The sequence below is a fragment of the Grosmannia clavigera genome, assembly GCF_000143105.1.
Source record: "Grosmannia clavigera kw1407 unplaced genomic scaffold GCSC_179, whole genome shotgun sequence".
NCBI lineage: Eukaryota > Fungi > Ascomycota > Sordariomycetes > Ophiostomatales > Ophiostomataceae > Leptographium > Leptographium clavigerum.
Window position 1 is genome coordinate 1,160,259 of NW_014040759.1, and position 13,546 is coordinate 1,173,804.

The following is a 13,546-nucleotide window of genomic DNA, read 5'->3' on the forward strand; positions in this document are numbered from 1 at the left end:
CGCCGCCGTGCTCGCTTCTGTCGGATTGAGCGACCTTGTCACTCTTAGCCTGCCCGAGGAAATAAGCTTGATCCATTACTGGGGTACTCAAGGTGAGTTCACTTTTGTTTCACCCACAGTCTGCTGTTGATGACTGACTCCTACAAAGCTCCTCTCCGCCTCTTCATCTCTTTGAGCCTGCTCCTCTACTCTTTCTTTTTCAGCGCCTCCTCTCCATTTTATGGCGGATCGGGATCCCGTACGCGGCATGCGCCCAATCCGTCAATCATTAGCCCCGGCGACGGTCTCAAAAACCGTATCTTCTTTACTTACATGTTCGTCGAAACGGTTTCATGGTTTTGGATTTGGGTGACACTACGCGAAGAGAGAATGCAAATACTGGCTAGGAAAGCAAGAAGACGTAGCCATATCAGCAGTTCTGGCGCCCGTTAACTCTCTGCAACAAACTTGCCGGGTGCACGTGGCGTCTTTTCTGCGGGCATCGCACCTACCGGACGTGGAGAGACGCTGTCTTCTTCATTCAGCAATCCCGGAATGGTTTATATACGGTTTCTTTGGTATATTGGTAAACTTGAGCGATTTCTCTCGAGTCGCCTATCTGATCAAAGGCCGTGCCAAGCCTACTCCAACTGGACCATGGCCCAGCCCTTCAGAGCCTCTCTCCAGCCGCCTACCAATTTAGCGGACCAGTCCCCCATGTCAGATTTTTCACCAAGCGTCGACAAGACTGCAAGTGACAGCTCATCAGCACTATCGGTCTTGCTACTGGTATCAGAATTCGCTATCCAGTCATTGACGCCGCTCTGAAACCCCGGCTCGGCCATTATGTCCTTGCTGAGCTTGATGATTGCCTTGAAGTCGGCGAAAGCCTGTGTGGACGTCACTTTTAGCGTCCGCGTGGCTGCTATGACGTCCTTGTGAAATCCTGACTTTCCGCTGCGGTCGCGTGCAGCTTCTCGGTCATGTAATGCTGTGAGAAACATCGATGTTTGCTTGATAGCAATAGCCGTGTCACGAAATAGCGACAGCCCATGGAGATTTGTGAATACATGCAGTACAGCTTCGGCAGCAACACCCCTTGAGCCCTGCGTGTCCTGAACGGATGAACGAGCTATGCCGTACATTGTCGTAAATGATGACATGATATCTGCAAAATACGACGGTACAGCTGTCGACTGAATCGCGGTGACGCCGATTACGGCTAGAGAGGAGAGCAGTGCCATGATTGTATAATGCGACAGTTCTGCGACAGTGAGCTTGCCTGGGGTGTCGGGATGGTGTAGAAACTCCATGAATGACGATTCGACAGCAGCCAACGACTCCAGGAGGTAAGCTCGCTCTCGTTGTGCTGCCTCGGCTTGCTTTGAAGGCTTGTACTCCTTAGGGGGCTTGTGGCTCATCAGGTCTAGGAGCTTCTCGGAGAGCAAGCCTAGGTGCATCCGAGTATTCTGGCAAGCGGACAGTCAGGGACAAAAACGCACATCCTAAAGGAGACTAAATGCAATAGTTCGCAAGGGCTTACCACAAGGCCTGGACCGATGGACAGCACTTCGGCCAGACTCGAGGTGGCTGAACAGTTCAGATTCGGCATCGATCCAAAGTCAGTCGCATCGACCAAGTTTATATCATTGGTGATTTCGGCTGCGATTCGCCGTGGAGGTTAGTATGATGGTCCTAGGGTTCTAGGGACCGTAGGCTACATACCGAAGATATAGACGCTCTCGACATCTTCTAGTTTCCCCCCAAACGCTCGGGCTGCGCGCCTCTCTTCAAGTACAGCCATTGCTCGCGTACAGCTGCGGTGCAGATTGTCGTTGAACTGGGCCATGTCCAGGATGCTGCTGTAACTCCCCGAGGTAAATGCATCCCATATCTTGACAGGCGAATGCTTCTGTAGGACGGTGGCATAGTATGTACGAAGGCCCTCAGTCAATGGCTTGCTCCCGTGAAACAACGCTGGAGCAACGGTTGACAATCGATCATAGAATAGCGGGCCAAGGGCGTCCAGAACGGTGCGCTTGACGCCGAGCGGGTTCCAAAGCTGAAGAGCACGTGAGGCCCAACCTAACAGCAAATAAACGCGTACGAGTAAAAGCTGCAGCGAAATCTCGGCCGGTGTCTGTTCTAATTGGCGTTCCAGAAGAGCAGTCGCCTGGAGGAAGCGTGCCCCGTTGGCAAACGAGATGTGCAGCTGGCCCATGTTCCCGTGACCCTTGTGATTCTGGATGCCTGCCAGCTTTATCAGGCAGCTTGCTGAAACCAGTATCAAATCGACTCGTGGGTCCTTGTCGACTCTCTGTATTCTCTCCAGGATATCGGCGTCTTTCGAGATCTTACTGTGCGCTTCTAGGCTGTCGAGGGCGATGTTGTGGAAACAGCTGGCGCATCCGTCTAGCCCGGCTGGCTGGCCACAATATTTGCATGAAGGTGTCGATGTGCCTGATGCATCCGTATTGTGCCACAGTGTCTGAGGACATGTGGCCAGTAAGTACCGTAGCTTATTATTCAGGACTGTCTGGTGCATTTTGAATACCGCTTCGTTGTCCTGTATCCCGTTAGAGCTGCGTCAACAAAGATAAGACCAGAGTGGGCTTACGTCATCCACAGAAAGAGCGGCCAGCTTTTGCAGCAAATCTTTGCTTTCTGCAAACGTAAGCCTTTCAACATAGCCTTTCACATCTCCAAAAGCGGATGCTCTTTCTATATTCGCCTGAATATAAACCAAAAGCTGTTCTACACGGGGAGAGGGTAAGCCTTCATCGCTCTCTGCGAGAAGTGAAGGTGGCAGTTCGAAGATTGTCTCTAGCAGTGCAATCCCGATGGTTTTTGTAAACATGCGTGGAATTTTGGATTTTGCCGAAATGAAGCTTTGTAGAACTTCCTGCACCGTGTCAAATGCCCTGTGATCGCAGTGTTAGTAACTTTGTTTGATATCCTCTCTACCCCCTGGCGTCTAATCGTCTGGAAAACTTTACTTCTCAACGTTTGCTTGCATTTTTGAAGCCATAACGAAGCTTCTCCATATTTGCAAATCACAAGCTATGGTGGAGGGTGCGCCTGAAGTAGCCGTTGTCTGCAATCCTTGTCGGCAAATGTCAAATACGGCACTCCATTGGCCTCTAGCTTCAAGCTTTGATATCACTTCGATGTAAGGCTGCTTGCGACCAAGCCGAAACTGCTTTAAAGCACCGGTTTCTGAATTCAGTGAAAGCTTCAAAAAATCTTCCACCGATCCATGATTCGCGACGACCCTGTAGTAGAGCAGAAACTCTTCCTCGTACTGAAGACTTCGCTCCTGGCCTGTTATGTGCGCCGCAGTGAGCTCTGCTGCCTTTTCAAGCTGTTTTTGGGCAAGCATGCCATATATCTTCTGCTTTCCATCAGGGCAATGTGAACTCGTCTAGGCCTGTTAGGATACACATGTGCTGTTTTTGGAGTAGATGTAAGCGGAAACACACAGACCGAAAGCATGTGGGTTAAAAGAATATTCCAGTACATGAAGCGCCTGTCATGTGAGTTGGAAGACCTGTCCATTATGGCAGCAATCTAAAAACATTGGTTACTGAGTGCTTTAGAAGTCGGCGTGTGAGAGTCGTATTCACTTGCTGGGAATTTATGAGGTCCCAATTGAGTAGGCATTCTCTCAAACAAGATGTAAGGCCTTTTGTGTCTTTAGTGTTTGCCTTGGCCCATCGCAATCGCAGAAGGCCAAGGGTTTCAGAGTAGCCCTGCAGCGGAGGAGCCCCAGCACATCCCCATTCAAGCAGGTCAATAGATTCAACATCCGCAGGTACTGTACCCTTTTTGACCCAGAGATCTACGGCCACTGCAGCCGCACATTTCTCTGATACCCCATCTAGCTTCGACTCGGCACAGATTTTGATAGTCTAGGCTGCTGTGTCAATCCTCAATATTCCTGATCAGAATCGTACCGTGGCTGTTAAGGAACAAACCTCATAGTAGGCGTCGCCGCTTGCCTTGGCCCTCTTGTCGGCCAAGCGAATCACCGTTGGCCAGTTCTCATCCGCAAATGCCGATTGCAGCTGAATATCCACGCCGTTTTTCAGGGCTGGTGGAATTTCGTCCCGATGCGTATATGCCATATTGATGGGAAGTCTGTATTATGTGACGAAGCAAAGGTTCGAGAAGAGAAGCCGAAAATTGTTATTGCAAGGCGTTTAACGCGCCACGTTTCTAGCACAGAAGAGCTGGGATTGCGCACCGTGGTTGAATTCAAATAAGAACTTCCATCACTAGCGACAAAAAAACAACAACCCCGCCAAATGCGAAGTCCGTGTAAAGCCAAGTGAATAGATATCGCACTGTGCACACCCGATCGACTTCGTACAAAAGCCCAAACCTACTCCGTACTACCCAACTGCATCCGCCGTGGCCCCTCACACATTGAACAAGCCCAACGCCCGGTCTGTGTTTTGTAAGATGCAAGGTAATTTACAAAATCGCGGGATTGTGGATAGTATTATCGACAGTCTTTTGCTGCAGTGGCAATAATTAAACACAACATGTTTCAGAAGAAAGATCCGTTCTTTTTGCGCTCTTCCTTTCGTTTGTCCAACTGTGCAACAGGTCAGGACAGACACAGTAACGACGAATTTGTAGGAGAACCAAGTCTTACCCATATCTTTTTGCAATCCCGGTAAGCCCTGAGCAAGACGCATGTTAGCGCATATTTTGCACGACTTGCTTGCACGACAAGAGCAGTGTAGATATTGGCAAGCCAAGTTTTTGTTGTCAAGCAGCCACAGAAAATATGAAGCAGCTTACTGAAAATAGTCCTGGCACATGGACCGCTCGCCACCGTTTCGGTGCAGACACCGAATGCTTTTTGCGGCAGCTTCTTGGCATGGGTCGAGAAACTCGCTTTTGCTCTTGCTGCAAAGGGACCGAATTAGACACGTGTTTACCATAGACGTAACCTAGCGAGCGACACCACATCCTGTGGTTGTTGTGCCGAACGAGCGTCTAGAAAAGGGGTATCGTTCATACGCTTCGAACTTCTCCTTGACCTCGGAGGTCCATGGCGTTGCCGATCTATTATCCCTGTTTTCTGCCATGACAAGCAGTATACTTTAAAACTAACCAGTGTTCCTTTATCGAAACTGAAGCCTGTCGGTCTAGTATCCCGGTGTTCTGTCAAGAGTACGATTCTCGTCATCATCGATAATGAGGAAATTCAACTAGTTCCGTTTCTTATCTTATCGCCATACAGCGCAAATCACGCAAGCGTCATGGAGCAATTCAGTTCGGTACGAAGTACTTTCAGTCCTGCTTGTCTTGACCAACCACTTTGCGCCATTACTTCAAGCTGGATGGTTAATATATGCTATTGGCGGGTAAACAAGTTATGTCTTGCAAAGTAAACAAAAACTAGGAGCTGAACATATGCACTGAATATCAACTAATGCCATTGGCTTGTGTCGAGCTTTGTCCTTCATCCTCGTCACATAGTCTATGACCCCTGATACCGGCCATATCTTTGATCCGGCCTGGCTTTTCCATCAAATCCCAGGCTATCTCCTTATTACTTTTTCCTCTATGACCCATTGCGTTGCTACGGCCCATGCCGCTGAGCCTGCTCTCGTCGGATGAGCTGAAAGAGCTAGCACTCGGACTTCTGTTGAGTACCATTTGCACACCTGGTCCTTCTTTCTTTTTGCGCTCGAGCTGGGCTTTTTTTATTTTTTGGTGGGCTTCGTCTTCCCAATGCGATGCTGTGACTTTCAGACCCGAAAAATTGCGCATCAGAAAATCTTTCAAGAAAGGAAGCATTTCTTTGCTCGGTCGGTATGTCCCAGAGTCATTGTCAATGATCAGTTGGTAACGTGCATTCAACTGTGGCGACGACTCCTTTGCCACGCCGTCAGTTGCCTGAGACTCAATGACTTCGGCCTGTTGATCCAACTTTGGACCTGCCGCCACTGTCGGCTCCGACAGACGGCGCACAAAAAACTCTCCCGAGAAGGCAATATAAGTGGCTACGTCGGAATGCATTGTGTGCTTAGAGAGCATATCGATGCCAAACTCCTTACCAGTCTCTGTGAAGCGCATCATACCATCGAGCGTTATGATATAAGTAAATATACGCCCGCCCTCGGAAAAATGCGCTAGTTTCAAAAATTGGAGGGTTGCCTCTTCTGAGAAAGGCTCGAAATTGCCATATTCTGTTGCAGCATCGTACCGGTAAACACGGCTGTGCTGTTTGTGCAAGGCCTTGTTTAGGACCCAACCGCTCAATCCACGGGACGAAAACATTCGGCCGATTATGGGGCGAAATTCAACATAGCGATGGTACAACTGTACGGGCACTGGTCCCTGAAGCTGTATCTCATTGGCTTGAAAACTGGGGAAGAGTTTAGTGCAACTGGAGACCGTACTACATAGTAAACAGAAGACAATTGGGCCACTCACTCGTATTTCTTCGTCCCCTTCCCATCCTTTTCGTTGTTATTGTCCTCCGGGTCATCCTCGTCTTGGCGTTCGTCTTTATTAACCCTTGTTCCCGTCAATCTGCCGATCATAGGCGAGAAGTGCCTTATCCAGGTCGTCGGCCCTAAGGTGTAGACTCTCCCACCCAGTCCCTCCGACTTACCCAATACCTCGATACTAAGCTCGAGGATTGGGGTTATGCTCGTGCAGCTCCGGAAAATCGATGCAGCTCCTCTTAGCATATATGCACGCTTGCTCCCCGCACGTTTTTTCACGTCGAATTTCGTGTGGTCTAGATCTTTCCAGCTCCTGATGATAGTTGAAAATTCAATTGTCACATTTCCCAGACGATCGTCATGGTCAGAGGGATCCTCGTCGTATATGCGGCACTTGAGGCGAAACCCGGAAGCAGGAACATGGGCAACTACCCATTTCTCGTCCCAAACAGGCTCTGTTGACTTGTGAACAGTTTTCGTTCGGTGGATTAGCTCTGGGTCTTCTTTGTGCCTCTTCGGTATATCGGTAGTAAGGGTGGCTTTGATATAGGGGTCTGCTGATGAAGTGTTTATATCAGAGACAGGCAAGTTCAGAGCTTTGTGAAATGTGAACTTCACGGTATATCCAGGCTGCAGATCTGGAAGAGGAGTTGCATCGTATCCGCCAGGCGGGTTAGCCTTGCCTGTAGCTTTATCTTTTTTCTCAGTGAGCTTTTCCTTCACCTTAGAGGCGCGGCTGTGCTTGATCTCATTATCGTGCTTCTCGTTGTTGGCAGGGGACAATGCGTCCATTTTTGGGGAGAAGATAGTCTTGGGTTTCCCTTGGAGGCCTTCATTTTTTTCATCAAAAGGCCTTCGGCTGTCGTGCTCTAAAATTTCGGCCGTCATTTTGATACCAAGCGATTCAATTATCGTCCTAGTTGGAGTCTAGGTTGCGCCGAAACCACGTTTCATTAGTAACCCACCAACTTCAAGAAAAACTGTGCGACTTTCTCACATTTTATTTCACATGAAGCAGGCGGCCCGGCACAAATTAATCGTCAAGCAAGCGAACTGAACTTGGAGCAATTGGTGTCTTTCAGAGCCTAGAGCTGACCGAGTTAGAGTAAGCCTTCTAATGGGAAGTAGATCGCGTTTTCGGGCCTGAATCAATGAATTGCCGGGATGGATTTGCGCGAATCAGTTCTGGAGGCGGTTTGCTAAACGACGCACAACGGGCATTTTGCGACATTGTCATGAGAACATTTCAAACTTGCAATGCCAAGATAGAGCCAAGATGAGGAGGTTGGTAGTGACGTCACGTTTGGTAAAGCGGGGCGGCTAGCGTAACTAGTACAAAACAGCCACCCATGATGGAAGAAGAAAAACATTTGTGCAAAGGCTTACATAGTACTCCGTACTCTGTATATCGATACCTTTTACAGTTCTACATGTAACACTACTTCGTATTCCTTGATTGTATTCTGCTCCAATGCATTTCTCTGCAGTACAGACTCTGTACATCTGGAGTGGATCAAACCTAATTTAGATGTCGTTTCCTGATACTGGAATGCTACCGTTCCTAGATCTTCGCGAAGTGGCTCCTCATTGACGATGGGCGATTTGCAGTGCTGAACTCTGTACTCCGTACGGAGTTGAGAAACCACCATGCGGGCCCCCGCTAGCACATGGATTTTTCCAAAGTGCATTGTAGCGCGTTGGATCATGACATCACCACGTCACAGCAGCGTCTGCTCGCCATAGGAAGCTGAGGATCTCACCCTCAAGACCATACCGAATTCCACAGATCTGATATATATCTAAGCCATTATGTGTACTGTTTTTAGTAGAGATGCGGGCTGCCATGGTTCCATGCATCATGCACTCATACCAGGTGCAAATTCAACTAAAGCAAGACAGTACCGCCTGTTGCCATGAGGCCCACGGGGCCAGCTTTCAGGCGCGTTTGATGGGCTAGCAAGTCTTCATCGTCGGTAATTTCAGCTGGTCTTGAGGATATCGTCTAAGCGACTGCTATGGAATCGTCCTCATAAGCTGCCTCAGACAGCCGGTTGCTGGGAAAGTGCGACGGCCTTTGCGTCTGCACTGAGGCCAGTCACAATAGAACCAAAAGTCCGGGAATATATGCGGACTTCTGGCCTTCTGTAGGGGGGCGGCTGGCCATTGCTCCGTCCGTCGTTTGCAGTCTTGGGGCTGTGGATAGACTCTTCGAACAAAGCAGCATGGGCTGTCCTCTTCGCAGGTGTCCAAAACAATGAAGGTGATGAACCTGGAAAACGGCACTGTAGAAGGCCAAATACTAACGCTTTGGTCACTTCGACGAGCGCCGGACGTCTTTGTTTGCGTACGTATGCGCGGGGTGTTGGCGGGTGTAGTGAGCAATGCTATCCAATGACACGACACTGTCTAAGCAAGACGAAGCAGTAAATCGATAGGCGGTCAACAAAAGTCGAAAGACAACCCGTCCTGCTATTGCATTGCTCACTAGTTTATCTAGCCGAGTATTGGTGGATATACAAAACAGAAATGGCCCACGTTACAACCCGCACAAATACTTTTTTACTAGAGGCGATGTGCGATGATTAATCATGGTGGCATTGCATTATCTCCTTTGGTGGAAAACATAAATGTAGACTGTGTAAGCACAACCAATGCTTGGTATCGAGCTGTCGGGATAACAGGTTCCAGAACAAAATAGGGTAACAAACAAAGGAAAAGTTAGACAAAGGGAGTACACGCGGCCACCTTGCCACTCGCTGAACCGTATGCGAACTGGAAGTAGAGCGAGAGTGTCAATAACAGCATACCAGCGTCTACTCCGTACTTGTGGGATAAAAGGACAGAAGTGGAAAGCAGACAAAGGAGCTTAAGAGAACGTGGAGACAGCCCTAGCTAATTCGTCGATCTGGACTCCGTAAACAGCTAGACAGGCGTTTTTACGGAGATCAGGGGAAACAGCACGCGTTCGGCACATGGAGCAAACAAAGATAGAACAGCCGAGAGGGAACCGAAGAATGGAGACGAAAGCATGTCGTAGCAATTGTATCTTACGCACGGCTCGCGAATACGAGCAGACATGGGGAAAAAGCGCGCTCCTGTAGCCGATAATCTAGAACCTTATGACTTTTTGTGATATACGCTACGTTGAAGGTCAAAGACCGCCGATAGACGTTTCGTAGAAAACTTGGCTGCCGCTCCGCTCGGCTTTTGACAAGAGTACGGATTGTGATGTTAAAAGAAGCGTGCACACAAGTGTAACGCAGGTTGGCACTGCCGGATGGCTGGCGGGGCTGCAACCATGTCAAAGTTTGCTGACAGCTCTAGCCAACCCCGACTGCGACCCGCCAGCTGCTGTGTTGAATGGTGTAACGGCGCATCTTTGTACTCCGTATCTTATCTTACCCTCGCAGGCGTCGCCCAAATGACGGAAAGGCGGCAGGCACACAACAAAAGCCGAAACAAAGGATCCTCCCCTTGCGACCCTGGCGGTCCACTCCTTCCAGCCAGGCACACAGCCAATAGTGGCGCTCTAACAAAGAAATGCCCCACCGACCATGTCGAAGGACCTGGTATAACTGGAGCCTATGGGGCCACTTTAGACCGAATGAAGAAAAGTCCAGGGAAAAGTGCCAGGAACAGCTCCGCCGTCTCCTCGCCGTAGGGCAGATTTTTCTGACTACGCCAAATATACGGAGTACTCCGTATTTCGCTCAGAGCGTCGAGGCTGCTCAGCATCGTACTTCTCATTTAAGGGGAGCCATTGCGCCGCTGCGTCGCGACAGGCATAAAGGACGTAGCTTCTTTCTTCCATCCTTTCACTCTTTTCATCTCTCATTTCCCTTCCTTCATTTTGCACAGACAGCCGCATCCTGTGGCAGGCCACTCCTTTTTCACTTTGCAACCAGTTCGGACCTCACATTCCCTCACCGGCTGTTCCAACTGCTCCAAGGCCATCAGGCGTCCTTTTGCTCTTTCACTACCACTGGTTCGGTAGTCGGTCCTTCATTCCTTCCCCAGCTCCACCAGAGCCACACTCCTTGTCCCGGCGCCTTTGCAGCTAGCAACATTCCCTTCGACGAACAAGTCCAATCCATTCATGCGTCGTTTTGAGTCCGCCGCTGTCGTCGCCTCTCTCCTGGCCCTCGCCGGGTGGGCGGCGGCTGACAGCGTGTCTGTCACCCCCCACGCCAGCTACTCTTCGTCTGTCGGCGTCCTAGGCTGCAAGATCGACACCAACCGTGTTGCCTACTGGCCCGGCTCCGTGGACTGCACCAACATCTGTGTCAAGCTGACGTATGGCAGCCGCTCGGTCAACCTGCTGCGCATCGACAAGTCTGCTGGTGCTCATGACGTCAGCTATGACGCCTGGGCTTATCTGCAGACAGGTAACTCGGCTACAATTGACCCCATTGCCGGCGGTGGTATCGAAATGGAATACGAGGACGTCGATGCGTCCGAGTGCGCGGATCTGATCCATACCGCCGGCTCGAAGCTGCCGCTGAGTGCTTCTAACAGCATGGACTACGTCGCCAGCTGCATTTCCGATTCGAGCAGCTGGGTCGGACTGAATTACGTCCTTTATAACATCTTGGACCCCATCTGTTCCTACGGCTACGACGAGGTGTGCAATCTGGACCTGGATGTCAGCAACCAGGCCAGCTGCCCGCACACCCTCGGCCTGACTACCTCACTCACCACTGCCCCCGTATACAATATTGAATATGACACGGGCATGGCCGTGAATGCCGCGACAGGAGACACCGTGTCGGCTAGCGTGGCCCTGGCGGCGGACGGCAGTGATGCTGACAGCACTTCAGACAGCACTTCAGACAGCACTTCAGACAGCTCCAGTGCCTCTACAGATACTACCACGTCTACGCTTCTGACTGCAGCCACTGTAGCCGCCGTTGTTGTCAAGCCGAGCTCGACCTTAGGCACCACCCTAGCTACTGTTGCTGTTTTCTCTTCCAGCGCTATCACAAGCCCAACCTCTGCCTATACAGTGGTTGAGACTTCCGTTGCAGCCGCCATGACAACTTCTGCCGTCGATACAACCACGGCTGTGCAGCCGTCCTCCAACTCACCAGGCGTCTTCGTCGTGACCAGCGAGACAGGCAACTCGCTGCTCGCTATGTCTACATATAGCAGCACCAGCACCAGCAAGTTAGTCGCCAGCAGCTCAGTCACCAGCATCTCAGTCACCAGCCTCAACACCAGCAGCTCAGTCACCAGCATCTCAGTCACCAGCGTCAGCACCAGCAGCAGCAGCGCAAGCGGTGTTGCAAGCAGTTCCCCGTCCATTGCTACCGCTTCTTCTGCCACAGTCACTACTGCCACCGCCACGGAATCTACCACTGCTATTACTACTACTTCCACCGGTGTTAATACTCCTTCCGGGAATACCGGACCCTACTACACAAGTTCCAGCGGTACTGCCGCTAGAACCACCTTGTCTTCTGGAAGTCTGGCTGAGACAACCTTTTCTGTGGCTACAGTTTCGGCTGCAGCTTCGGCTACAAAAACCACCAGCGTTAGTGACGCGGCCAACGGCACCGGCACGAGCAGCTCAGCCACTGCGGCCACAACTTCAGGTGCCATGAATGGCGCTTCCGTACCTTTGTGGGTGGCGATATGTGTTTCGTCAGCTTGGCTCGGCTTGGGTCTTTTGAGCTAGATATTTACTTCTGTGCCTGGCCGCATCTAACGCAGCATATGATCTTTTTGATATTCCCTGTACATATTAGAAATACTTTGTCGCCTTTTTAAAAAAACGAAAATTGATTGTTGCTATTCGATTCAACAACTCCCAAGCCCTTTATCGTACTTTTCAGAACGTTATGGAGAAAAGTAATTCAATATTGCAACCTCGGGCGCAGTGGCCGATAGCAGAGCTGGGACTCAGGCGTGCCGAAACCTTTGACTGGGTCCCAACTATGAGTGGCATTCCAGTATGCTAGTGATTGAAAGCTTGCAGTATCGGTGCGTCCTACACCTGCATTGGCCGTGATTTCCGTCAAACGGCCGAATTATTGTAAAGCTAAGGATCAAGAAAGTCGAGGGGAGGCGATAATAGGTTGCGGCGAGCAGCATCAAGCAGAAGCACAACTCCGGCAAAGACGGGAAATGAGGCATTGGTTCCCGACAGGCGATTGAGGCGACCTGACTGTAGAATAAACGAGAAAGTTGCTTCCCTAGGCCGCAACATGTATAAAGCCCTGATAAGGGGCAAGAAAAAGGACGTATACTCCGTATATGTCGGCTTTTGAGTCAAGGTACGTGTTCAAGGCGGTGTTCAGCCAAGCAAGCCGAGAGTGGAGCGAGCGGAAATCACCGGAGCTGAACGATACAGCAATTTCAGGCCCCTTCTGATTTATGGCGCCAATTGCGGTCACATAGGGGCAACCAGTAAATGAAAGTAGGCTGGAGAAGGGCTCCGCAAACGTCGCCTGGGCCAGAGCTAAACAAGACACTAATTCCCCTTGTCACTAGCTGCATGTAAGTCCTAGGTGCACACCTAGAGGGCATACTCCTTAAGAATAAATTGTATCTCCTCCCTGTGCGATGTCGATAGAGTCCGTAGTAGAAATCGGTATTTGAGGTTATAAGGTGCCTAAGAAAATACGGATATGGCTCGTTGCCTCCAGACTAAGTTAATTCAGTCGGTGTAGGGACAACTGGATTTGAAGAGCCTAAAGAGCTTGAAGTTCGGTAGCACAAGAACTGTAAGTCTGTAGACGCAAACATAAGCCTACGGGACTGTACTCGATATACTACAATTAGGATAGCTAACAGCAAGGATGTACTAGATAGCCAGGTTGGCCTCTCCTGATCTTAAATTAGAGCCGCCGACAGATTTTTACATACAAAAGACATGGACAAGAGAATTGACAAGGATAGCAAGTAAAGCCATGACATTGTCGTCGGTAGTCTTTTTATCATTCAACTAATCTGTATAACGTGGGATTTTTTGGCCTTTTACAGTAGGCAATAAATCAGTCTCGGAGCTTGTAAGGTCTTTAAAATAGGCATATCCCTGTTACATTTGCTTCAGCAGCAGGGACGTAATGCAAGCCGAAGTTGATGGATCGTTGTGACACAAGGTG

At 50.0% G+C, this 13,546-nt stretch overlaps 3 protein-coding genes across 3 annotated transcripts; 1 reads left to right on the forward strand and 2 right to left on the reverse strand.

Annotated features, from left to right (window-relative positions):
• Window positions 1-620: 620 nt before the first annotated feature.
• Window positions 621-4,103, reverse strand: CMQ_255 (uncharacterized protein; the record flags this gene model as incomplete). Its single annotated transcript, XM_014313877.1, has 7 exons — window positions 621-1,448; window positions 1,523-1,641; window positions 1,705-2,467; window positions 2,597-2,900; window positions 3,177-3,340; window positions 3,463-3,546; window positions 3,954-4,103. The coding sequence occupies 7 exons, from the start codon at window positions 4,101-4,103 to the stop codon at window positions 621-623; spliced, it is 2,412 nt and encodes an 803-aa protein (XP_014169352.1).
• A 1,312-nt stretch (window positions 4,104-5,415) lies between these two features.
• Window positions 5,416-7,235, reverse strand: CMQ_10 (c2 domain containing protein; the record flags this gene model as incomplete). Its single annotated transcript, XM_014313949.1, has 2 exons — window positions 5,416-6,361; window positions 6,430-7,235. The coding sequence occupies 2 exons, from the start codon at window positions 7,233-7,235 to the stop codon at window positions 5,416-5,418; spliced, it is 1,752 nt and encodes a 583-aa protein (XP_014169424.1).
• A 3,304-nt stretch (window positions 7,236-10,539) lies between these two features.
• On the forward strand, window positions 10,540-12,043 carry CMQ_68 (uncharacterized protein; the record flags this gene model as incomplete). The annotated part of the gene is made up of 2 exons (XM_014314007.1): window positions 10,540-11,532; window positions 11,939-12,043. The coding sequence occupies 2 exons, from the start codon at window positions 10,540-10,542 to the stop codon at window positions 12,041-12,043; spliced, it is 1,098 nt and encodes a 365-aa protein (XP_014169482.1).
• Window positions 12,044-13,546: the final 1,503 nt, after the last annotated feature.